Below are 24,668 nucleotides of genomic sequence, written 5' to 3' on the forward strand. Positions count from 1 at the left end.
TTTACTGCACTGATCCCCAGGGAGCAGTAGCATGAGGGAGTATACCATGACACATCATCTCCTTAGGGCCACTACCACGCCAATCCTCTGCTCTAGCTTCAGGGGCTCGCTGCAGAGTGACACATTTTATGCATTTATATACATTTGAACTTTTATGTAATTTTGCTATTATATTATCGCCTCACCACAGGTCATTCTGGTCTGGTCAGGACAGGTGTTGAGTGTTAGGAGATGGGCTGAAATGTAGTAATACATGGTAATATTGTGGCTTTCCAGTATCATGTCATTACTAACATACATGTATATTGCACAACCATCCCAGTTGTGGGGCCACAACTTACCTGTTTGCTCAGGGGCTCTTGCCTATAGTTACAGCGTGGTTCCATCACAGATGGCATGAAGATTGTTGGAACTGCATCTTTATTTAACACCTTCTTCTCACCGTTCACAATATAACATTGCTTGGAAAAGTGCTCAGAGCAAACACGATATGAGTCATGCTTTTTGCCTTCATGTATCTTTGTAGCCATCTCTTCAAGGTTCTCGAAAATTTGACCACCCCGCTCTAAAGATCTCAGCCAGCTTTTTATTCTGTCAAGAGTGGTGGGAAAACCATGTAGAATTACATTGGCATAATTCTTCCTCATGCCTGCATAATTATGGCAATAATCAACAATGCATTTTGGCATTTTTAGTGTTTTCCTAGAAGAAAAGACATAAAACAGTGTTAGAGAAGAGCTCTGAGACAATTCTGCTGACCATACATGGTGCGATTGTTCATAGTTGAAAAAAAAACATCCCTTCAACACCCATGACTGCTGGTGAAATGTCTTCTGGAATCTAATCCCCCTCTAGATAGCATGGTCATAGCTTCATTTTGTACACTGTGATGTTCAATTACATCAATGTTCATGTCATCACTGCTGCTATCAGCAAATTAGAATATGAATAATGTGATGGGTTCTGACTTTTATTCCCATCAATGTCCTGTATGATGGAACGGACCATCAGAAGCTGACCATCAGAAGATCATTAGATAAGATTAGCATTAGGACCAGAAACATGACTCAATGGCTCATTTCTCCAGTCTGAAGCAACAAATTTAATTATCTTCATCTCATAAGAAAGTTCACATCATGTATTGCCAACTGTGGTCACAGTACTCGGATCAAATAATCCACTGAGACGAATATCTTAGCTTGTAGATACACCTCCTCTTCTCACATTGTATGACGTGGACAGTATTAAATAAAAACATTATGGAAAGAGTAGAACTGCACCCAATGTACATGAAACTGTTGTTCATACAATTAACCTTCAACATGTGACAGAATCTATTCTAGACTGTTACTATGGAATATTCTTAACATTATAGTCATGAAATTAGAGTGTTTGTTACTAAGATTGTGATAATCAGATCAGTTTCCCTATCTCCTCCTTGTTACTACCATTGTAATAAGATCAGCGATACCTCCTCCTTGTTACTACCATTATAATAAGATCAGCGTCACCTCCTCCTTGTTACTACCATTATTATAAGATCAGTGTCACCTCCTCCTTGTTACAACCATTATAAGGCCAGCGATACCTCCTCCTTGTTACTACCATTATTATAAGATCAGAGACACCTCCTCCTTGTTACTATCATCATAATAAGATCAGAGACATCTCCTCCTTGTTACTACCATTATAATAAGATCAGAGACGCCTCCTCCTTGTTACTACCATTATAATAAGAGCAGAGACGCCTCCTCCTTGTTACTACTATTATAATAAGATCAGCGTCACCTCTTCCTTGTTACTATCATCATAATAAGATCAGAGACACCTCCTCCTTGTTACTACCATTATAATAAGATCAGCGTCACCTCCTCCTTGTTACTACCATTATTATAAGATCAGAGACACCTCCTCCTTGTTACTATCATTATCATAAGATCAGAGACACCTCCTCCTTGTTACTACCATTATAATAAGATCAGAGACATCTCCTCCTTGTTACTACTATCATTAAAATAAGATCAGAGACATCTCCTCCTTGTTACTACCATTATAAGATCAGCGTCACCTCCTCCTTGTGACTATCATTAAAATAAGATCAGAGACATCTCCTCCTTGTTACTATGATTATAATAAGATCAGCGTCACCTCCTCCTTGTTACTATCATTATAATAAGATCAGACATCTCCTGCTTGTTACTATCATTATAATAAGATCAGAGACACCTCCTCCTTGTTACTATCATTATAATAAGATCAGACATCTCCTGCTTGTTACTATCATTATAATAAGATCAGAGACACCTCCTCCTTGTTACTATGATTATAATAAGATCAGAGACATCTCCTCCTTGTTACTATCATTAGAATAAGATCAGAGACACATCCTCCTTCTTACTATGATTATAATAAGATCAGCGTCACCTCCTCCTTGTTACTACCATTATAATAAGATCAGAGACATCTCCTCCTTGTTACTATCATTATAATAAGATCAGAGACGCCTCCTCCTTGTTACTACCATTATAAGATCAGCGTCACCTCCTCCTTGTTACTATCCTAATAAGATCAGAGACATCTCCTCCTTGTTACTATCCTAATAAGATCAGAGACATCTCCTTGTTACTACCACTATAATAAGATCAGAGACACCTCCTCCTTGTTACTACCATTATAATCCGATCAGAGACATCTCCTCCTTGTTACTACTATCATTAAAATAAGATCAGAGACATCTCCTCCTTGTTACTACCATTATAAGATCAGCGTCACCTCCTCCTTGTGACTATCATTAAAATAAGATCAGAGACATCTCCTCCTTGTTACTATGATTATAATAAGATCAGCGTCACCTCCTCCTTGTTACTATCATTATAATAAGATCAGACATCTCCTGCTTGTTACTATCATTATAATAAGATCAGAGACACCTCCTCCTTGTTACTATCATTATAATAAGATCAGACATCTCCTGCTTGTTACTATCATTATAATAAGATCAGAGACACCTCCTCCTTGTTACTATGATTATAATAAGATCAGAGACATCTCCTCCTTGTTACTATCATTAGAATAAGATCAGAGACACATCCTCCTTCTTACTATGATTATAATAAGATCAGCATCACCTCCTCCTTGTTACTACCATTATAATAAGATCAGAGACATCTCCTCCTTGTTACTATCATTATAATAAGATCAGAGACGCCTCCTCCTTGTTACTACCATTATAAGATCAGCGTCACCTCCTCCTTGTTACTATCCTAATAAGATCAGAGACATCTCCTCCTTGTTACTATCCTAATAAGATCAGAGACATCTCCTTGTTACTACCACTATAATAAGATCAGAGACACCTCCTCCTTGTTACTACCATTATAATCCGATCAGAGACACCTCCTCCTTGTTACTACCACTATAATAAGATCAGAGACATCTCCTCCTTGTTACTACCATTATAATAAGATCAGAGACACCTCCTCCTTGTTACTACCATTATAATAAGATCAGAGACATCTCCTCCTTGTTACTACCATTATAAGATCAGCGTCACCTCCTCCTTGTTACTATCCTAATAAGATCAGAGACATCTCCTCCTTGTTACTATCCTAATAAGATCAGAGACATCTCCTTGTTACTACCACTATAATAAGATCAGAGACACCTCCTCCTTGTTACTACCATTATAATCCGATCAGAGACACCTCCTCCTTGTTACTACCACTATAATAAGATCAGAGACATCTCCTCCTTGTTACTACCATTATAATAAGATCAGAGACACCTCCTCCTTGTTACTACCATTATAATAAGATCAGAGACATCTCCTCCTTGTTACTACCATTATAAGATCAGCGTCACCTCCTCCTTGTTACTACCATTATTATAAGATCAGACACACCTCCTCCTTGTTACTATCATTATAATCAGATCAGAGACACCTCCTCCTTGTTACTACCACTATAATAAGATCAGAGACACCTCCTCCTTGTTACTACCTCTATAATCAGATCAGAGACACCTCCTCCTTGTTACTACCTCTATAATAAGATCAGAGACACCTCCTCCTTGTTATTATTCTATAATAAGATCAGAGACACCTCCTCCTTGTTACTACCATTATAATCAGATCAGAGACATCTCCTCCTTGTTACTATGATTATAATAAGATCAGAGACACCTCCTCCTTGTTACTACCATTATAATAAGATCAGAGACACCTCCTCCTTGTTACTACCACTATAATAAGATCAGAGACACCTCCTCCTTGTTACTACCATTATAATAAGATCAGAGACACCTCCTCCTTGTTACTACCATTATAATCAGATCAGAGACACCTGCTCCTTGTTACTACCATTATTATAAGATCAGAGACACCTCCTCCTTGTTACTATCATTATAATCAGATCAGAGACACCTCCTCCTTGTTACTACCACTATAATAAGATCAGAGACATCTCCTCCTTGTTACTACCATTATAATCAGATCAGACACACCTCCTCCTTGATACTACCACTATAATAAGATCAGAGACACCTCCTCCTTGTTACTACCATTATAATAAGATCAGAGACACCTCCTCCTTGTTACTACCATTATAATCAGATCAGAGACATCTCCTCCTTGTTACTATGATTATAATAAGATCAGAGACACCTCCTCCTTGTTACTACCATTATAATAAGATCAGACACACCTCCTCCTTGATACTACCACTATAATAAGATCAGAGACACCTCCTCCTTGTTACTACCATTATAATAAGATCAGAGACACCTCCTCCTTGTTACTATCATTATAATCAGATCAGAGACACCTCCTCCTTGTTACTACCACTATAATAAGATCAGAGACATCTCCTCCTTGTTACTACCATTATAATCAGATCAGACACACCTCCTCCTTGATACTACCACTATAATAAGATCAGAGACACCTCCTCCTTGTTACTACCATTATAATAAGATCAGAGACACCTCCTTGTTACTACCATTATAATCAGATCAGAGACATCTCCTCCTTGTTACTATGATTATAATAAGATCAGAGACACCTCCTCCTTGTTACTACCATTATAATCAGATCAGAGACATCTCCTCCTTGTTACTATGATTATAATAAGATCAGAGACACCTCCTCCTTGTTACTACCATTATAATAAGATCAGACACACCTCCTCCTTGATACTACCACTATAATAAGATCAGAGACACCTCCTCCTTGTTACTACCATTATAATAAGATCAGAGACACTTCCTCCTTGTTACTACCATTATAATAAGATCAGAGACACCTCCTCCTTGTTACTACCATTATAATAAGATCAGAGACACCTCCTCCTTGTTACTACCACTATAATAAGATCAGAGACACCTCCTCCTTGTTACTACCTCTATAATAAGATCAGAGACACCTCCTCCTTGTTACTACCATTATAATAAGAACTGCATGGGACATTATATTGTGGAATTACTGTTCTGTGTTTGTTTCAGGCACTTTCTACAAGTGATTTCCCAGCTTCCACTGCTGTCTGGTCCCGGCATGCACAGTTTATAATTAAGATTATGAGATGTCTAATAACAGTGATAAGATGCCTGACCTGGAAATGCTTCCAACCTCAGCAGCAGCGCTGCCCCCACCACCACTTCCTGCCCATGTGATCTTCCCCACTGTCACATGGTGCAGGCTGAAGACATCACGCCCCTTGTTCTCTGCCCTCTGAGCAGTGGCTGCATTAACCCCCTCACTGCTGAGCTGCAGTACAGCTGATACTGGGAAGATTACAAGTAATAGATATCTAATGGTGATTTTTGTACATCTATGTGCTACTAGTGTCGCGCATATATAAAAAGTGTAATAAAAGCAAAAGCATTGCACACTACTGACATGTGAACACACCCAACTCTATGCAGACTATCCCTTTTTATATCTTCTAGAGATGAGTGAATTTCCGGCTATGAAATTCGTCTGAGATTCGTTTACTCGTAAAAGGTGAATTGCGTTATGGATTCATTATCACGGACCATAACGCAATTTTATGACGGAATACGTAACGGAATGGCTTTAGAGGCATTCCGTCATAATAGAAGTCTATGGGCTGCATAACGGATACATCCCATTTCTGTTATGCAGGAGAGGACTCCCCTGCAAAAACGGAAACGGGAGAGATCCGTTATGCAGCCCATAGACTCCTATTATGACGGAATGAATAACGGAATGTCTCTAAAGGCATTCCGTCATACATTCCGTGATAGAATTGCGTTATGGTCCGTGATAACTGAAACCATAACGCAATTCACCTTTTACCAGTAAACGAAGCGTGAAGGAATTTCCAAATATGAAATTCACTCATCTATAATGTCTTCCTTCCTGCCATGAAAAATCACAGAAAAGATACAAAACATCTAATAGTATAACTAAATATGCGGATGTACATGACAACATTTATAAGGAAAAAATCACGGAAAATAATGCACTCAATCTACTGTATCTCCACATATTAGTTCCTTGAAGAACTGGAGCAAAATAGCTTTGCCTATTTTTTGTATTGTTTCATATTTGTATGAGAGTCTGGGTATTGTGGATATAGCTGGGGTTTTGCCATTATAGGGACATATAGGAGGTATTGGTTCAAACAGCTGTCTACGAAAGGGTGTCTCTTCCTTGTGGAGGAGTCTCTGATTGGTTGTAAAAAAAGTTTTTTTTCCTTCTGGAGCAGAGCTTTTTGGGGTACAGATAGGATAGTGGATACATTTCCTTATTTTATTTCCATATGCACGCTTTTAAAGAATTCTGAGTTAGGCCCCATGCACACGGCCGTGTGGGGGCCGTGGAACCGCGGCCTGGATTCCTGCTGAGAGCAGGAGCGCACGGCGTCACTGGTTGCTATGACGCCGTGCGCTCCCTGCTGCCGGCACAGTACAGTAATACACTGGTATAGATCATATTACTGTATTGCGGCGGCAGCAGGGAGCGCACGGCATCATAGCAACCAGTGACGCCGTGCGCTCCTGCTCTCAGGAGGGATCCAGGCCGCGGTTCCACGGCCCGCACACGGCTGTGAAACACGGCCGTGTGCATGGGGCCTTAAAGGGGTTTTCAGAGATTTTAATACTGATGATCTATCCTTAGGATAGGTCATAAGTATCTTATTGGTGAGGGTTCAACACCCGGGCGGGAACCCCGCCGATCAGCGGTTCAAGAAGGCAGCGGCGTTCTCAGTTTTCCCTAGGTCAGTGACGACAATCTGTCATGTGGCCTAAAGTGAATGGGGCTCAGTGCGATACTATGCACAAGCGTTATACAATGTACGGCGCAGTGCTTGGTAAGCACTTAGAAGGCCGCGGCGCCCACAGGAGCACTGGTGCCTTCTCAAACAGCAGATCGGTGGTGGTCCAGGAGTCGGACCTCCACAATCAGTATTAAAATCTCTGAAAACCCTTTTGAAGTGGTATTCTGGTAATAACACGTTATCCCATTTCCTTTGGATAAGGAATAGAACCACTGGAACCCCTGCCTTTCTCAAGAATGGGGGTGTTGAGGGCTCTGTTTGATTGGAGTGGTGGGTGAGCTCTGTTCCATCTCTATGGGACTTTTTTTTTGTCCTATGCACAGCTCACAAAGAGGACATCCTGCTTTCTTATTTCTCTGCAGCACATCCTCAGAAACAAAGGCAGCATGGAGGACATAATGCAGCAGTACTGAACAGTGTTGCTGTAAATCCAGCACTGGGCTGAGGTAAGCCAGCAGTGTCTGTGTATCCCTCCGTCTCCCTCCTGGAGCGCTCTCTTCCTCTCTTCTCCATAAACTTGTAACCTCATCCCTCAGTGAACTAGTTTATAAATGGTTAAATATGCATAACTCAGTTTACTGTCTAAGGCCTCAGGCACACAACCATTTTTTCGGAATTTTGGCGGATCGGATGCAGACCCATTCATTTCAATGGGGCCGCAAAAGATGTGGACAGCATGCCATATACTGTCCGCATCTGTATGTTTATTCCATAGCCCTGCAATAAAGATAGAACATTTCCTATTCTTGACCGTTTTGCAGACAAGGATAGGACATTTTTACAGGAGTTGAAAAAAAAGGTGGCATGGACGGTATCCGTGTTTTGCGGATCTGCGATTTGTGGACTGCAAAATGGATACGGTCATGTGTATAAGGACTAAGGGTGCATTCAAACAGCCCTAGTGTTTTGTGGCCCTCAAATTGCGGATCCGCAAAACACGGATACCAGCCATGTATGTTCCGCATTTTGCGAACCGCATATGGTCAGCACTATGATAGAAATGCCTATTCTTGTCCATGACAAGAATAGGACATGCTCTATAGTTTTGGAGGGCTGCGGAACGGAGGTACGGATGCAGACAGCACACAGTTTGCTGTCCACATCTTTTGGGGCCCCATTGAAATGAATGCTATACGGTCATCTGAATGACCCCTTATACTGTGTTATATTTCCAGGATTATGCTACCACCTAGTGGCCAACTGTGTTACTGCTATTGGATAATATACTGTCACATGCCGAGTACATTGTAAGGCTTGGTGATTCTTCAGTGTTAAATTTTTCTTTGCTCTGTCCAATATGGCACTAGTGTCCCCAGATGCCATGATTGGTGGAGAACTACAACCTGATTGCTCGACAACTAGAGTGAGGACACAAGGGCGTTCATCTTTGCGTTACATGGTCCTATGGCAATTGTTTATAAAAGAGGCTGCCCTTTGCCTGATCAGCTGATCACTGGGGGTTATATAAGCTGGACCTGCTGCTTTGCCAGCTGAAGTACAATGAGTATCAGTATTAAAGGGGGGTCCCATGAAGACAACCCCTTTAATACTAATGCTTTTTGCACTGTATGTATTTCTTCCATAACAGGCCCAATAGCCTAGGGTCCTTCAATAAACATTAGTCAAGTTATCCATGTAGGGTAAGGACATCCTTGTGATCCAATTCAGGGGATGCCTCTTTGATTTTTCCTTTATGTGGAGTATACTTACGGTAAAACAGAGGTTTGGCATATTGTGAGTGGAAAAGTGACTGCATTACATGCAGATGAGCTGTGTATGTACTACCATACTGGTATAATGTAGGACCTTAAAGGGGTTTTACAGCTTTGTGCACTTTTATTTTTTCAAGGCAAGCCTGCTGTTTGTATTGAAAAAACAAAAACAAAAAACTGCTCCCCGATGCTCCATTCCGGCTCACTGGCTCTTCTCTGTGGTCTTTCAGCCCCATCCTGTAAACTCCCAAAAGGACATGGTCATGTGCCCCACCGTAGCCAGTAATGACTGGCCCCAACAGTTACGTGTCCTCAAGCTCTTGGAAACATGTTACCTCTGAGGCCAGTCGCTGGGTGCAGTGGCACACATGACCCCATCTGTTGGATTTTACAGGATGGGGACCAGAAGACCTCAGAAGGGAGCAGGAACAGAGCGGGAGGGAGGGGGGGGGGGGCGGTGAATTATTATTTTTTCACAGCAGGCTGGCCTCTAAATAAAAAAGTGCAAAAAGCTGAAAACCTGGTTAAGGAGTTTAAAGGGGTTTTCCGAGATTTTAATACTGATGACCTATCCTCAGGATAGGTCAACACCTGGGACCCCTGCCGATCAGCGGTAAATTAAGGCAGTGGCGCTCCTGTGAGCGTTGCGGCCTTGTCCCAGCTTTTCCTAGGCCAGTGATGTCACGTGGAGTAGGAGCAGCTCAGCCCCATTCAAGTGAATGGGGCTGTGCGCCATTCCAAGAACAGCCGTTATACTATGTACAGTGCTGTGCTTGCTGAGCTGTGAGAAGGCAGCAGCACTCACAGGAGCGCCAAAGCCTTCTCAAAACATCTTGAGAATAAAAATCTCAGAAAATCCTTTAAATCTTTAATTCCCAAACATAAACAATCAATACTCATTATGCTGACACTTACTTCTCCCCACTGCTGCGTCCCTATAGTGTCACCCACAACATTTAAATCCTAAGGGAGTTGTCAGGAATTAGAAAACATGTCTTTCTTACAGAAACAGCACCACTCCTGTTCAGAGGTTCTGTCTGGTATAGCAACTCAGTTCCACTGAAGTGAATGAGATTGAACTGCTGCACCCCACACAATCCATGGACAGGTGTGGCATTGTTTTTGGAAGAAGGCAGCCATAGTTTGTCTAATTAGGGACAACTCCTTTAAAAACATCAATTTGACTCCTACTCCCTCTTATACATTCTATATGTAACCAACTCACCTACATTCATGACTTCTTCACTTATTCTTTCTGAATCTAAGGGTTCATGCACACAAACCTGTGTGCCCCATGCCCTATTGATTCTGATATTCCAATCAGAATCAATAGGAGGCTAACAGTTAAGCAGTTGGCTGACACCTTCAGACACAGTTCTCTCCTAGTCTACCACCAACACCCTCTCCAGGGTACAAACATCAGCATTCTGTTATTGGAGAATAGATCTTTCAGCCCAGTTCCACCACTGCCATCCCTCCATTTTCCAGTATTTAAAGTTCATCCTGTCCACATTTACTCTCCCTCCAGTTGCAACGTCCCACTAAAGGACCATGCTTGGGGTATCCCTTGCACCTCAGGAGGTTTCTATGAAATATGTCCCTCTTATAGAGCAATTTCACATGACGCCAGCTGTGGTTAAGCAGCGGAAGCACAATGCTTCCTTTGTACATGGTAATGGTGGTACCCAGAGGTAGGATTGCCAGAGTGGTGCAGGGTGGCCTAATGTCTGTAGATGTTATGTACACATGTCACTGTGTTCCTACCTGGATATCCGTGGATCCCAGACGTAATGTGGTACGAAGCAGTGCAAAAGGGGTAGTTTAACTTGGATGATGAACAAGTGGAATAAATGGAGTCCAGACTTTGTAGTAACATTGAACAGTTGCTTTTACTTGGCATAAATTGGTAATCCAAACAGCTTCCAAACCATATCTTGGTCATCAGCAGGTATTGGCTTACCTTTGGCAGGCAAATACTTCTCTGCAACAATCTCAGCTCTGCTATGCGGTTGCTCTCTCAGCTCTGCTATGCTTGGCTGGATAAATAAGAAACTCTTCCTCTTCTGCTGGAACTTAAGTTAGCTGTAGTTTGTCTCTTACTTATAATCCTAGGAACTTCTTGTCCTGGCTTTAGAGTACCTCAATCTTTGGCTCAGCTTGGAAGGAGGCAATGCAAGTCCAGGAGGGGACAAGCAACCATGTAGACCAGAGGCAGGGCCTCTGGGCCTAGCAGAGCAGGCAGTGCTCTGCTAGCCAACACACAACCTTTCCCCAGGAGGGGGTAGGCTAGAATGACCTCTAACTCACTAACTAACTAACTAAAACTCCTCCCTCTAGCTACAGAGGGCTGGGAGGAACCAGAAGGTTTCTCTTCAGGGAAGCGAATACTGCTAATGTTGTTGCCGCCATCTGCTGGTGGACCAGCTTATTACACTTGAACATAACAGTTTTAGGAACAGATATGCACATTATTGGAAATACATTAGGTGATATAAATTAGCACATGGAAATGGTAGCAAGGTGTCAAAAGAAATAGTAATGGCACTCCGGGTCATTACACAGTCTCTAGTAGTTAACCATCTCCAATCCGCTGTTGACTATAAACGTCCGGGAGGTGGTTCTCTATCTCTGAATGGACATTTCTGAACGTCCATTCAGAGATCACAGCTGCACGCTAATCGTGCAGCTGCAGAGCGGGTTGCCTGCTGTCAGTGACAGCAGGGCAACCCAAAGAGAAGGCAGGGACAGTTCCCAGGTGTATTACCATGTGTATTATGGGGTATCACTTTATGTTTTAAAAGCAGAGAAATAGACATTTTGAAAATTGTGAATTTTTCAAAATTTTTGGTAAATTTGGGATAAGTAAAAGCGTTCCAAAGCTATTACCACATAAAGTGACATATAATGAATGGTCAAAAAATCATATGTACCCAAAAATAGTACCAATAAAACTGGCACCTTATCCCCAAATTTCCAAAATGGGGTCACTTTTTGGGAGTTTATACTGTAAGGGTGCATGGGGGGCTTCAAATGGGACCTGGCATCTAAAAACCAGTTCAGCAAAATCTGCCTTCCAAAAACCATATGGCGTTCCTTTCCTTCTGTGCCCTGCCGTGTGCCGTATTTTTGGCTGTTAACCCTTGCTTTGTTAGTGGAAAAAAATGGATTAAAATGAAAAATCTGCCAAAAAAGTGAAATTCTGAAATTTCATCTCTATTTTCCATTAACTCTTGTGCAACACCTAAAGGGTTAACAAAGTTTGTAAAATCAGTTTTAAATACCTTGAGTGGTGTAGTTTCTAAAATGAGGTCACTTTTTTGGAGTTTCCACTCTGGGGATGCATCAGGGGGTCTTTAAATGTGACATGACAGCTTAAAATTATCCCAGTGAAATCTGCCTTCCAAAAACCATATGGCGTTCCTTTCCTTCTGCGCAATACCGTGTGCCTGTACAGCAGTTTACAACCACATATGGAGTGTTTCTGTAAACTATAGAATCAGTGCAATTTATATTGAGTTTTGTTTGGCTGTTAACCCTTGCTTTGTTACTGGAAAAAATGGATTAAAATGGAAAATCTGCCCAAAAAGTGAAATTCTTAAATGTTATCTCCATTTTCCATAAATTCTTGTGGAACACCTAAAGGGTAAACAAAGTTTGTAAAATCAGTTTTGAATACCTTGAGGGGTGTAGTCTCTTAAATGTGGTAATTTTTGAGTGGTGTATATTATGTAAGCCTCACAAAGTGACTTCAGACCTGAACTGGTCCTTAAAAAGTAGGTTTTGGAAATTTTCTAAAAAAATTCAAGATTTGCTTCTAAACTTCTAAGCTTTCTAACGTCCCCAAAAAATTTAATGGCATTCACAAAATGATCTAAACATGAAGTAGACATATGGGGAATGTAAAGTAATGACTATTTTGGAGGTAATACTGTGAGTTATAAAAGTAGAGAAATAAAAAATTGGAAATTTTTCAAATTTTTTTGACTCAGTTTTACCACTGTCATGAAGTACAATGTGACGAGAAAACATTCCCAGAATGGCTTGGACAAGTAAAAGCGTTTTAAAGTTATCACCACATAAAGTTACACTTGTCAGATTTGCAAAAAATGGCCTGGTCCTTAAGGTGAAATATGGCAGGGTCCTTAAAGGGGTATTCTAATCTTTAAGATCATATCTCATATGATCCAACTGATGCCCTCCGTCATTTTTCTAATTTAATGTCATAAAAAAAACTAATCTATGTTCTAATTATTCTGTTTATGTAGTCCACAGTTGTATCCTGTATCCAATGGATACGGCCCGCTCCTCTGCCGCATCTCTGGGCCGCGGCTGCGCAGAGAGGACCTTTGTTTCACCCAGGCGGCTGGTCGGCTGCCACGCATGCGCATTAGAACATTCACAGCTAGGGAGAGGATCGGAGCTGCCGGGACAACAGACGTGATGGCAGAGAGCTGGGCTTGGCGACGGGGGGCGGGGCTTGTTGCAGGCTCGGCGGGGCTTGTTGTGGGGGCGGGGCTTGTTGCGGGGGCGGGCGGAGATATTGAAGGTGTATTGAAGGCACTGGGGGTGGCTGATGGAGGCATATTGGGGGCTGCTGGAGGCACTGGGCGGCTGATGGAGGCGCTGGGGGGACTGATAGAAGTGTATTGGAGGCACTGGGGGTGGTTGATGACGCAAGGACTGAGCTCTGAGTGATGTCATAAGGAGGCGTGGCCGGCCTTCACTTGGACTGCCTAAGCCCGCCCAGCCTGAGAAGCTTCGAAAGCAGGAAGTGAAATGCAGAGCTGGTGCAGGTGAGGCTCAAATAGCAAGATGAGAATACCCCTTTAACCTTGAATACAGGAGGCAGGTGCCGTCAGCAGAATCGCATAGCCGGCACCAACTGCCGCTGATCTGCTGCTGGCACCCGCTTCCTGTATTAAGGGGTAATTATCATTGGTGGCGCAGTGCGCCCTCCACCCCATTAAAATCATTGGTGGTGCAGTGCGCCCCCTCCTCCCCTCAACCCCCCCCAGTATTAAAAAAATGAGTGGCAGTGGCCACAGGGTCCCCTCTCCCCTCCCCCATTGGTTGGCAGTGTCAGCTTCTGATCGGAGCCGGGGCTATGATCAGTTACCATGGCAGCCAGGACGCTACTGAATTCCTGACTGCCATGGTCAGATCCCTGCTGCTGTGTGCACAAAGCATAGGGCAGCAGGGAGAGTGTGAAGTCCTATTCACCCTGATAGAGATCTATCAGGGTGAATAGGACAAGGGATCAAAAGATCCCAGGTTCTGGCCCCTAAGGGGGGAAATAGCTATTAAATAAAAAGTGCTAAAAAAAAAAAACCACACAAAAAACACCAAAATATTAAGTATAAATCACCCCCTTTCCTAATTTCATATATAAACAATAAATAAAGATATCACATATCGCCACATCAGAAAAGTCCAAACTATTAAAATATTTTTAAAAAATCAATGCGGTAAACGCCGGAACAAAAAAAATAAATAAAAACTGCGCAATTCGCTATTTTTAAAATGCGGAACGCACCTAGCTTTTTGGGAGTTTTTTCTGCATGGTATCAAATGGTAGAGGATTTTTGGTGCAGATTTTCTGTGCAAGCACCCTTAAAAAGTCAACAAAACATGTCACAAGAGAATATAGAAAGGGGTTCCCAGAATTTTACAACATTTCTTGAACAGTAGGGAATGTAATTTTATTTATTTTCTTATTTTACGCACTTATATAGCTCTGACATATTCTGCATCGCTTTACAGACATTAGCATCACTGTTTCCCCAATGGGGCTCAGAATCTAAGTTCCCTATCAGTATGTCTTTGGAGTGTGGGAGGAAACCGGAGTACCCAGAGGAAACCCACACAAACACATGGAGAGCATACAAACTTCATGCAGATGGTCTGATTCAAACCCAACACTGCAAGGTACCAGTGCCAACCTACTGAGCCACCGTACTGCTCACTAGTTAAGCCCCCTGCCACTGTGCTACTCACTTGTTAAACCCCCAGCTACTCTGGTGGTCCCCGGTAGTCTTCGTTTACTTTTCCTGCTGCCAATCAGAGGTCCCAGCTCTGATGCTTGACTGTATGGCACACGACCACTGAGGCCAGAAACTGGCTGCAACAGTCACATGTGTCCATGTGCCGTGAGTCCTGTATCACAGTAAACTAACACCGGTGAGGGGCATTGGAGTGACCATGATATAACGGCAGAAAGAAGGTCTGATCAGTAAGTAATGCTTCTTTTATTAGTTTGTGCAATTTTCCATTACTAATTTTTTCTTGATCCCGAACAACCCCTTCGACTGTTTTGACTAGTCTGCTCTGATTTCAAAGGTGGAGCTGCCATAGATTGCCCTGAAGCATGAATTCTTTGGTGCATTTGAAGAGAAGACTTAGGGGCAGATTTATCATAGTCTGGAGGCGTAAGCCAGTCTATGATAACAAAGCGTGCTACATGATGTCCATGCGCCTACATCGAAGGGGCTGGCATAGATTTCAGTGTTCTTTTATTACAGAAAACTGACATAAGAGATTATAAATGTGGACAGGTCGTAGGCCAACTTTGAATTATGATATATCTTAAATAGTGAAAGGGTTTTGTCCTTGAATATTTCACCTGATGCTTAAAGGGGTTGTCTGGTTTCTCACCTGAACAACCCCTTTAATATCAGAGCAGTAATTACACCTGCCCGCCGCTGCAATGTTGACTGCACTCAGGCAAACAGTGCAGCACTCATAGGAGTGCTGCTTTATCTTTAAACAGCGGATCGGTGGGGTTCGGAGTAGGATGCCCGGCTATGAGCACTGCATTGTTTGCCTGCTTGCCGGCGATATTGTGGTGGTGAACAGGTGTAATTACAGCTCTGCCGTCCCATTCAATTGAATGGTGTGGAGTGTAACTGGTCCTTCCCATTCAAGTAAATAGGACGGAGGAGTTGTAATTACACGGCTCATAAGTGCAGTGTCGACGGAAAGCAGGTAAACAGTGAAGAGAAAGCAGCGCTCATAGGATCACCGCAGATCTGATGACCTATACTGAGGATAGGTTATCAATATCAGAAACTGGACAACCCCTTTAAGTAGCTCAGCTCTATCAGGTACACTCCACAATTAGAACATTTAAAGAGGTAGTGTCATCTCAAACATTGGGGGAATATTGCTAGGATATACCACTAATGTCTGATAGGTGTGAGTTCCACCACCGAGATCTGCAGCTGTCTCTAAAACGGAGCCTGCAAAGTGAAGAGCTGCCGAATGCCAAATAGCCGAGTGGCATGCTCGGCTATTTTTGGAAGTCCCATAGAAATTGTTGGGAAGCACACCACACAAGTGCAGCCACTGCTCCATTCACTTCTATGGGGCTGACGGCGCTCGCCTATTTTTGGCACTCCCATAGAAATTAATGGAGGACAGCCACAAATGCTTTAAAGGGTTTCTACCACTTCGGTTGCACATAATTAGCTGTCAGACACTAGCGATCCGCTAGTGTCTGCTCTGCCCAACCATCCTAATATAATTGCTTTTGGGGCAGCCGTTTTGCTAAAAAAAGAACTTTTATTAATATGCTAATGAGCCTCTAGGTGCTATGGGGGCGTCATTAGCACCTAGAGGCTCCGTCTACCTTCAGAAACTGCCGCCGCCCAGCGCGTCCCTCCAGCCCGCCCATCTCCTCCTGAATGTGATCCTCCTTGTGAGCGTATTTATTCTGCGCATGCGCAGTGAATGTCTGACCGCTTCCTTGCTCAGACATCTCCACTGCGCCTGCGCGATGACGCCATAGTGCTCCGAGGAACAGGCGCAGTGGAAGACATTCACTGCGCATGCGCCGAATACAGGCGCTCACAAGGAGGATCGCATTCAGGAGGAGATGGGCGGGCTGGAGGGACGCGCTGGGCGGCGGCAGTTTCTGAAGGTAGACGGAGCCTCTAGGTGCTAATGACGCCCCCATAGCACCTAGAGGCTCATTAGCATATTAATAAAAGTTCTTTTTTTAGCAAAACGGCTGCCCCAAAAGCAATTATATTAGGACGGTTGGGCAGAGCAGACACTAGCGGATCGCTAGTGTCTGACAGCTAAATATGTGAAACCGAAGTGGTAGAAACCCTTTAAAGGCTCCCAGGGGTGGGATCTGCAGCTCTCAGACATTGGTGGCATATCCTAGCGATATGCCACTAATGTTTGAGATGACACAACCCTTTTAAAGTCTTTGGGAAAGATTTATTAATGTCTTTCATTTTTTTCAGAGCTCCTTTAGCAAATGAAAGGTGGATTATGATTGGTTTCAATGGGCAACTAAGCCAGTTTACCTTTACACTAGTTTGATAAATCTTCCCCCTTTGTTGTTTTCATGGACTGTCTCATGTTCACTTAATCCAACCTCTCTTCTGAAACAAAGGTCTCCACACTTGTGGTGGGTCAGCTGTTGCCTTGTGTTATGGTTGTCTCTGTTTCTGTATTCCAGCAGCTTGGACCCACTAGTCTTCCCCTCCTCCTTTCAATCAGGCCCAGCCACCAGAATAGCTTGCTGCCTCCTACCTGCTCTCTGCTGGCTGGTCATCCAGTGGTACTTAGGGCATCTTTCCTTCTAGAAAAGTGCCTGAGCAAGTTTCCAGCTTGGTAGTTCTTGCAAAAGTGTTCTGATTACGTTTATCTGCCGATGCACCAGCTTCTGCCTGTTTTGCAGATTTGACCCTTCACTGCCTGACCTGGCCTCTTCCTGATCTCCGCCCTGACCTAGACTGTTTATTGAATTGCAAAAACTGTCCTTGTCTGTCCTTACTTCAGCCTATCTCTGACAACGGTTTGGGGAAGGCACAGAAGGAAGTGACCATAATAAGGATTCCTTCCACAAAATAAAACAGTAACAAAGCACCCCTAAAAAAACAAGTTGATATTCGCCACATAGGGAGTGGCTAGCCTTTATGGAGGTGGCTAATTAGCTGTTCAATTAGGTTTATTTAAAATTCCATCTGTCCTACCAGTTCACAGCGGCAGGAATATCCCATATTGTGCTGCTGTTAGGACTAAGGGAAAACAGATTAACGGTAGAAATCCCAGCTTTCCCCGTGCGTTACCTGGTGTATAACAAGATCAGATTTTTTCCTAAAACATCGACCACATACAGAACATATAAAAACCATTCCCCCTGTGTGAATGATCTGGTGCTTGGCAAGGTCCAAGTTACTGGTGAAACATTCTGGACATTCAGGGCAGTTATAGAGTATCTCCAAAGAGTGTGATGTCTGTTTGATAGTGCAGAAATATTTCTTGTTATTTACTGATATATCATTGTAGTTCTGTTCAGTTTTTTTATTCCTTTTCTCTACTGGTTTTCTAGATGATGAAAACTCCTGTTTTTGTAGTGGCAACACTGTTTTTAACACAGATTCCTCCTTAGTTGGATTTTGTTGTGTATGTTCTGTGGATGTAGTACAATCAGGGTTTGTGACTTTTCCTCCATCATAAATGTCTATATTATTCTGAGTATATCCATTTTGCTGCGTACCATCCATGGTTGCATGAATGCCCAAGTCCAAGTTTACTTCACTACTTGAGACTGGCTCATTCTTAATATGTGTCAATATGTACTGGCCATGATCAGTAACTGTGTAACTATTGGGGTCTGTAAGATCTTCATCAAGTGTGGCTTGTTCCACCTTAATATCAGTAGATGTATATTGTGGTGTTTGATCCATGAGGGTATAAGTATTTTGGTTTGCAAATTTTTCTTCATTACGTGAACCTTGTTCCTCTATGAAATGTGGAGATCTACACATTGTACATTCTACAGGGTTGTTAGACTTTAGAAGATTTCTTCCATCACATGGGGTTTTCTCTTCAATATTAACTGATGGATATTGGGTTATTGTGGTAATTTCAACTTCTTCCACACTATATGAGTTTGAATCCTTAGCAATTCCTTGTACATTCCCATTAATCTCTCCATCCTCATCTTTTAGGTAGCTCAGTGTTAGTGCAGATGTGTCCACTTCTTGATTCTGATATTTGCTTCCAAATCCAACTGTTCAAAACAACAGAAGTGAAAGTTAGAAATATAAAAAGATGATACTTAAAATTTTGTACCCATGTTATCTGTCTGTAGAGACCTAAGCTTCTGGGCATCTGTCAGCAGATGTGTACCTATGAAACTGGCTGACCTGTTACATGTGCGCATGGCAGCTGAAGGTTGTATGTGCCCACACTGCTGAGAAAAATGGTTTAATATACGTAAATGAGCCTCTAAGACCAACGGGGGCGTTGCTATCTCTCCAACTGCTGGGCCCTCTGCACTTTCATTGATATGGCCAGGTAGTAGAAACAGCATCACACCTGGTTCTGCCAGTCATAATGGAGAGAGTGCTGAAGTTACAGAGAGAGCATAGCCTCTAGGTGTAACAGCAACGCCCCTGTTGCTCCTAGAGGCTCATTTGCATGTATTAAAACATAATTTTTCTCAGCAATATGGGCACATATGAACATGTGACCAACACAGATGCCTTCAGCAGCCAGGTGCACATGTAACAGGTTAACCAGCTTTATAGGTACAAATCTGCTAACAGGTGCCCTTTAAAAGCATCCTTCTGTATTCATACTCATTCAGCCGATATAAAAGGTATCATTATACTACAATTCCTTTTTACTTACTCGCCTCTTGACATCCGCCATACATGTACGGCGGATGTTAGTTCTTTAAAGATGGCGTCCGCTCCGATGTGGAGTGAGCACCATAGCTACAGCGTGCTTGCTGTTTCACACAGCAGACACCTGTGGCTAATGTCCCCGATCTGTGGTAATGCCAATGGTGGGCATTTAATCCCTCAGATACTGTGGCCAAATGTAACGAAGGCACATGAGAGGCTGAAAACCCATAAGCACCATTCGCGGGCAGGAATGCCTCCCCCTGGCGGAGATTGGGGAAGACGTTTCATGTCAGTAATGAGCCTGTACTAGGCTTCTAGGCTCATTACTTGTATATTACAATTCAGGCTAGCAGGTAGCAGCACTGAATTGTAACATAACAATCTATGTATGGAGTAGTGGAGAAAATTCCATTACTCTATACAAATTGCAATCTAATGACTGCATGTTGGGGTCCAGTTGGGGACCTAGAAAAAAGTATAAATGCAAAAAAACTATACATATGTAGTATCCCCATAATCATACTGACTGGGTGAATGAAGAGCACATATCATAATAAATGCTATAAAAACAAAACCCATCAACCTGTTGCAGAATAGAATTTTTTTCCAATTCCACCCTATTTGGAAAAAAAAATCCAGTTTCCCACTACATTTTATGCAATATTAAATGGTGTCATTAGAAAGTACAATTCGTTCCACAAAAAGTCCTCATACGGTTATGTGAATGGAAAAAAAAAAAAAGGTATGGCTCTGGGAAGGCAGGGAGCAAAAAATGCAAAACCAGAAAATTGCTGTGTCCAGAGGGGTTGTCTGGGCTGGTACCTGAAATGGCTCTTTCATCTAAGCTGTGGAGAGAATACACTTTCAGCAGTACTTTCCCTTCCGCCGCTCTGCTAATTTCGTGATAACGGCTGGGATCATTTAAACGCCCGACCGGATGTGCTCCTCTTTCTGCCTCATTAGCTCCATAACATAGATGCAGCTGAACAGGTAAAAAAGAGGAGCACATCTGGTGGAGATGTCTGGAAAAGCCTGTAGTCAGGGCGGTCAAGTGATCCCAGCTTGGACTGTGGAATTGGCAGAGTGATGGAAGGGCGCGTACTGCTGAAAGTGTATTCTCTCCACGGGTTGGCTGAAATGACACTTAGAATACATATCTTTCTTTATGGATACATTTCTGACTTTAATTTTCATAAAATAAACATGTCATTTTGGCCAATATGTCTACTAACCAGTGCTCAAGTTGAAAATCCCTGGATCTATTATTAAAAGAATGTTTTTGGCTTTGATGCATAGAAATCTGTTTCATTCATGAAAAAAAAAATTGTACTGTGACCCATGTTATACATATCTACAACATATATGTTATTGCTCACTTCTGATACAATTAGCAAAGATATTTCATAATAAGTCTTCTCTTACACGGAGGTATGAGGTTCTGGTGGTCATCCATCATGATGTCTTTGTATAGATCTTTGTGTCCTTCTAAATACTCCCACTCCTCCATGGAAAAGTGAACAGTGATATCCTGACACCTTACAGGAACCTGACACACAATGATACAGTCATCATCCAGACATTTTATCACTTGGTATTGCTACATAGTGCCCCAGCATTCCCAGAAGCACTCACCTCTCCAGTCAGCAGCTCAATAATCTTGCTGGTGAGTTCTAGGATCTTCTGCTTATTTCTCTTCTCATGCATCAATGAATGAGGTGTAGCCTTCAAGATGGGTCTCTGAATCCCACCCCATTCTACTGAGGAACAGTTGTTGGGGATCACATTACCAGATGTCCTCTTCACTACTGTGTAATCCTGTGCATCAACAGATACTAATGAACATCACTATATTAATTGCCAGATTCCCTCATCTCTAGTCAGGATGTGTTATAATTCCCTCACCTCTCCAGTGAGTAGACAGATGATCTCCAGGGTGAGATTTAATATCTTCTCACTCATCTTGTCCTTATCTGTCTCCATCACAAAAAGACAATGGCCCCGAGAAGTTCATAGGAATTCCTACAATCCTAAAATATAAAGCCAGCATTTTAGAACAGTGAACCTTATGAGAAAGGTATCTTCTGACCTCAATAAATAACAAAATCACATTCTCCAGTTTTAGAGACAATTTTATTTCCCCCAGGTAATCATAATATATCCACAGATGTCTGTTATATGACTATTACATAATATATCACAGAACCCAACCAGGTCACTGAAACAAGCACATTGTCACTACCAATAATTAGCACCCTACTAGCAAATATAATATCAGGATTGCGAGGAACATGTGTTAAGCTACTTTCACACCAGCATTTTGGCTGGATCTGTCATGGATCAGCAAAAACGTTTCCGTTACTGAACAGATACAGTTGTATTATCTCCAAAATAGCCAAGACTGATCAGTCATGAAAACCATTGAAAGTCAATGGGGGATAGATCTGTTTTCTATTGTGTCAGATAATGTTTTTCTCCACACCACATCACGGACAGAAAAACGCTGCTTGCAGCATTATTCTGTCCGCGATGGGGACGCAACCAAACGGAACGGAATGTATTCTGGTGCACTTTGTTTCGTTCAGTTCAGTTTTGTCCCCATTGACAATGGATGTGGACAAAACGGAAAACCTTTTCCCCCCGCTATTGAGATCCTATGATGGATCTCAATAGCGGAAAGGACAAGCGCAAATGTGAAAGTAGCCTTATACTAGAATATGTTTCAATAAGATAATATTACTATATGTACAATTAGTGAAACCCACCCAAATCTTGCCCATGTCAGTTATTTCTGTTTGGGGACCTGCTTTCTGTTGTGCTGTAAGGAGTTCTTACTCTTCTCTATGGAGTTCTGGGCACTCTGAAAACAAAGGAGATGCCCTGGTGGAGGAGCCTGTCACCAAACTGACAGTGCGTGATTTTAGATTGTCCTAAAACCTGCTGTATGGGAGGCTGAATCTGTAGCAGTGATCCACAGGTTTAGCAGTTGTCAATGGAAAGATTTTCTCTGACTAAAAACGGAGTAGTTTGTGAACTGATCGCATGCTGCTGTGGTGAAAGTGTATCATGAGTGGACAAATGACACCATTGTGAATAATTGACGTGGAAACAGGGGAGGACCAAAGCTATAACGGTGCACAAAGGTGAACCAACACACTACAGTGGAGCAGCCCACCTACAAAATGAACCAGGGGGCCACCAGACATGTGTCTAATACAACAGTTCAGTGAAGCCTACTGCATATGAGCAGAAGGTCACTGCGCCTCTGCTAACGAAGCTGCATCGGCAGAAAAGTTTTAAATTCTTGCGGCAGTATCATAATTGGACCTCGACTGATTGGAAAAGGGTCGCCTTCTCTGATGAGTCAGGTTTTCTTCTTCATTGAGTGGTTGGATGTTGGCAGAATAAACACCCTGAATCTATTACTGGAAGCTGGTGGTGGCAGCGTTATGGTCTGGAGAATGTTGATGACTCATCTATACTAAAGGCATGCTCAACCGATTTGAGTATGAATCCAGCCTTGCAGATTATGTACAACCATAAATGCTGATTGTCTTCCCTGGGGTGGATGACATCTCCCAGAAAAATAATGCGACATGTCCAAAATTAATTGGAAGAGCATGACCTAGACTTCCAAGTACTAGCCTGGTTGCTTAATTCCCCAGACTTTAACCCAACTGAGCATCTGTGGGACCACCTCGATCGTCGTGTTGGGTTTATGTATCCTCCATCACACACCGTCCAGCAGCTGTGGGATACACTGCATTCAGCATGGCTTCTAGCTCCTGTCTGTGCTACACATAGCGGATACTCTGGATATTAGCTGGTGGTCATAATAACGTGACTCGACTGTGTATATTGCTATATGCTAGTACACTGTATTTTTGTATTTCACTATTATAATGCAGTTCAGCCCACGAGATGCCGCCGACAAGGGCCATATTTCCTTGGCAGCATATGGTCATGTGCATCAGCTCTTACACTGTTGTCTCCTCCATAAACAGTGGTACTCCCATTCAAAAGTAGCTTGAGCTGGCGGAGGTACTCCTACCTCATCCAGTTGCTGTTTCCTAAAGGACACAATGCAGTTATCTATATTGCTCTATATCTGTGAGTAGCCGTTCATGCCAGAGAAACCATGCTAGCCTGGATGGAAACAGAAGAGGGGAGCCAACCGACGTCTGCCCTGCATATCGCTAACAAAATAATCATTCATTAATCATAATAAAATGTTCAATTAATTGTGATTTTGATTTAGGTTATAATCGTCCAGCTATATGTGCTATATGGATACTACAACATAACATTATAATGTAATATAATACACATAACACTGTTATAATGCATTGTAACATAGCATAAAACACACAAAATAACATAATGATAAACATCATAACATCATAATACAATCTACAGATACACGATTACCTCCCAGCACAGACTGATCATTTCCACTTCTCAGGCTACTGGTGACACAGGAAGTAATTGGTAGGAGCATTGCAGTCTGGGACTTGTAGTTTTACTGTCTTTTCACTGTGATTGGCTTCTGCAGAGCATGCTGGTTTTCAGACAATGAATGTAAGCCTGTGTCTCGTGTGGGGAATGCGAAGAGGTCACTCATAATAAGAGGAGTAAGAACTAAAGAAACACTGACCACTATGCCACAAAGAATTAACCGCATGTTCCCTGAATGCAGCCCAAACTGTTGGAGATGTGAACAGGATGTAGGCACTCACAGCCATTTATGGTGGAAGTGTACTAAGATTTCTCCCTACTGGCAAAAAATATGTAAGGTCTTGTCTGAGATCTGTAAGATGCCATTTCCAGTCTCTCCGAAGGTGTGTCTCTTTGGGGTGTTCGGGGATCTCAGGTGCCCTAGAGATACGCAAAAGTTGAGTCAGATTTTACTGGCAGCTTCCAGAATACTAGTCCTACCTTTTGGCAACATTAGGGATGTTCTCTCCCCCCCCCCCTTCCCCCTTCCCTCGGACCTTCCTACGTTTTTACCTTCCTCTTTTTAT

At 42.5% G+C, this 24,668-nt stretch overlaps 1 protein-coding gene across 2 annotated transcripts; it reads right to left on the reverse strand.

The window, feature by feature from the left end:
- Positions 1–17,133: 17,133 nt before the first annotated feature.
- On the reverse strand, positions 17,134–24,109 carry LOC122941287 (oocyte zinc finger protein XlCOF8.4-like). 2 transcript variants are annotated; one of them, XM_044298400.1, is made up of 5 exons: positions 24,076–24,109; positions 21,553–21,677; positions 21,283–21,465; positions 21,073–21,196; positions 17,134–19,031 (listed from the first exon to the last, which is right to left on the reverse strand). In XM_044298400.1, exons 2-5 carry the CDS (start codon positions 21,628–21,630, stop codon positions 18,049–18,051), a joined length of 1,368 nt encoding a protein of 455 aa, XP_044154335.1. In that variant the 5' UTR covers positions 21,631–21,677; positions 24,076–24,109; the 3' UTR covers positions 17,134–18,048. The 2 variants fall into 2 exon arrangements, with proteins under 2 accessions (XP_044154335.1, XP_044154336.1); XM_044298401.1 differs by lacking the exon at positions 24,076–24,109 and adding an exon at positions 23,699–23,713.
- Between the last annotated feature and the right edge of the window lie 559 nt (positions 24,110–24,668).

The sequence above is a fragment of the Bufo gargarizans genome, chromosome 6 (assembly GCF_014858855.1).
Source record: "Bufo gargarizans isolate SCDJY-AF-19 chromosome 6, ASM1485885v1, whole genome shotgun sequence".
In the NCBI taxonomy this organism is placed as follows: Eukaryota; Metazoa; Chordata; class Amphibia; order Anura; family Bufonidae; genus Bufo; species Bufo gargarizans.

What these genes read in the sequence shown, in the direction of transcription:
- LOC122941287 (XM_044298400.1), bottom strand. Translation starts at nt 21,630, where the DNA reads ATGGAGACAGATAAGGACAAGATGAGTGAGAAGATATTAAATCTCACC. An exon ending in TTGAGCTGCTGACTGGAGAG is followed by an intron (nt 21,197 to 21,282) that starts GTGAGTGCTTCT and finishes ATTGTGTGTCAG; the next exon opens with GTTCCTGTAAGGTGTCAGGA. An exon ending in CCAGAACCTCATACCTCCGT is followed by an intron (nt 19,032 to 21,072) that starts GTAAGAGAAGAC and finishes TGTTTTGAACAG; the next exon opens with TTGGATTTGGAAGCAAATAT.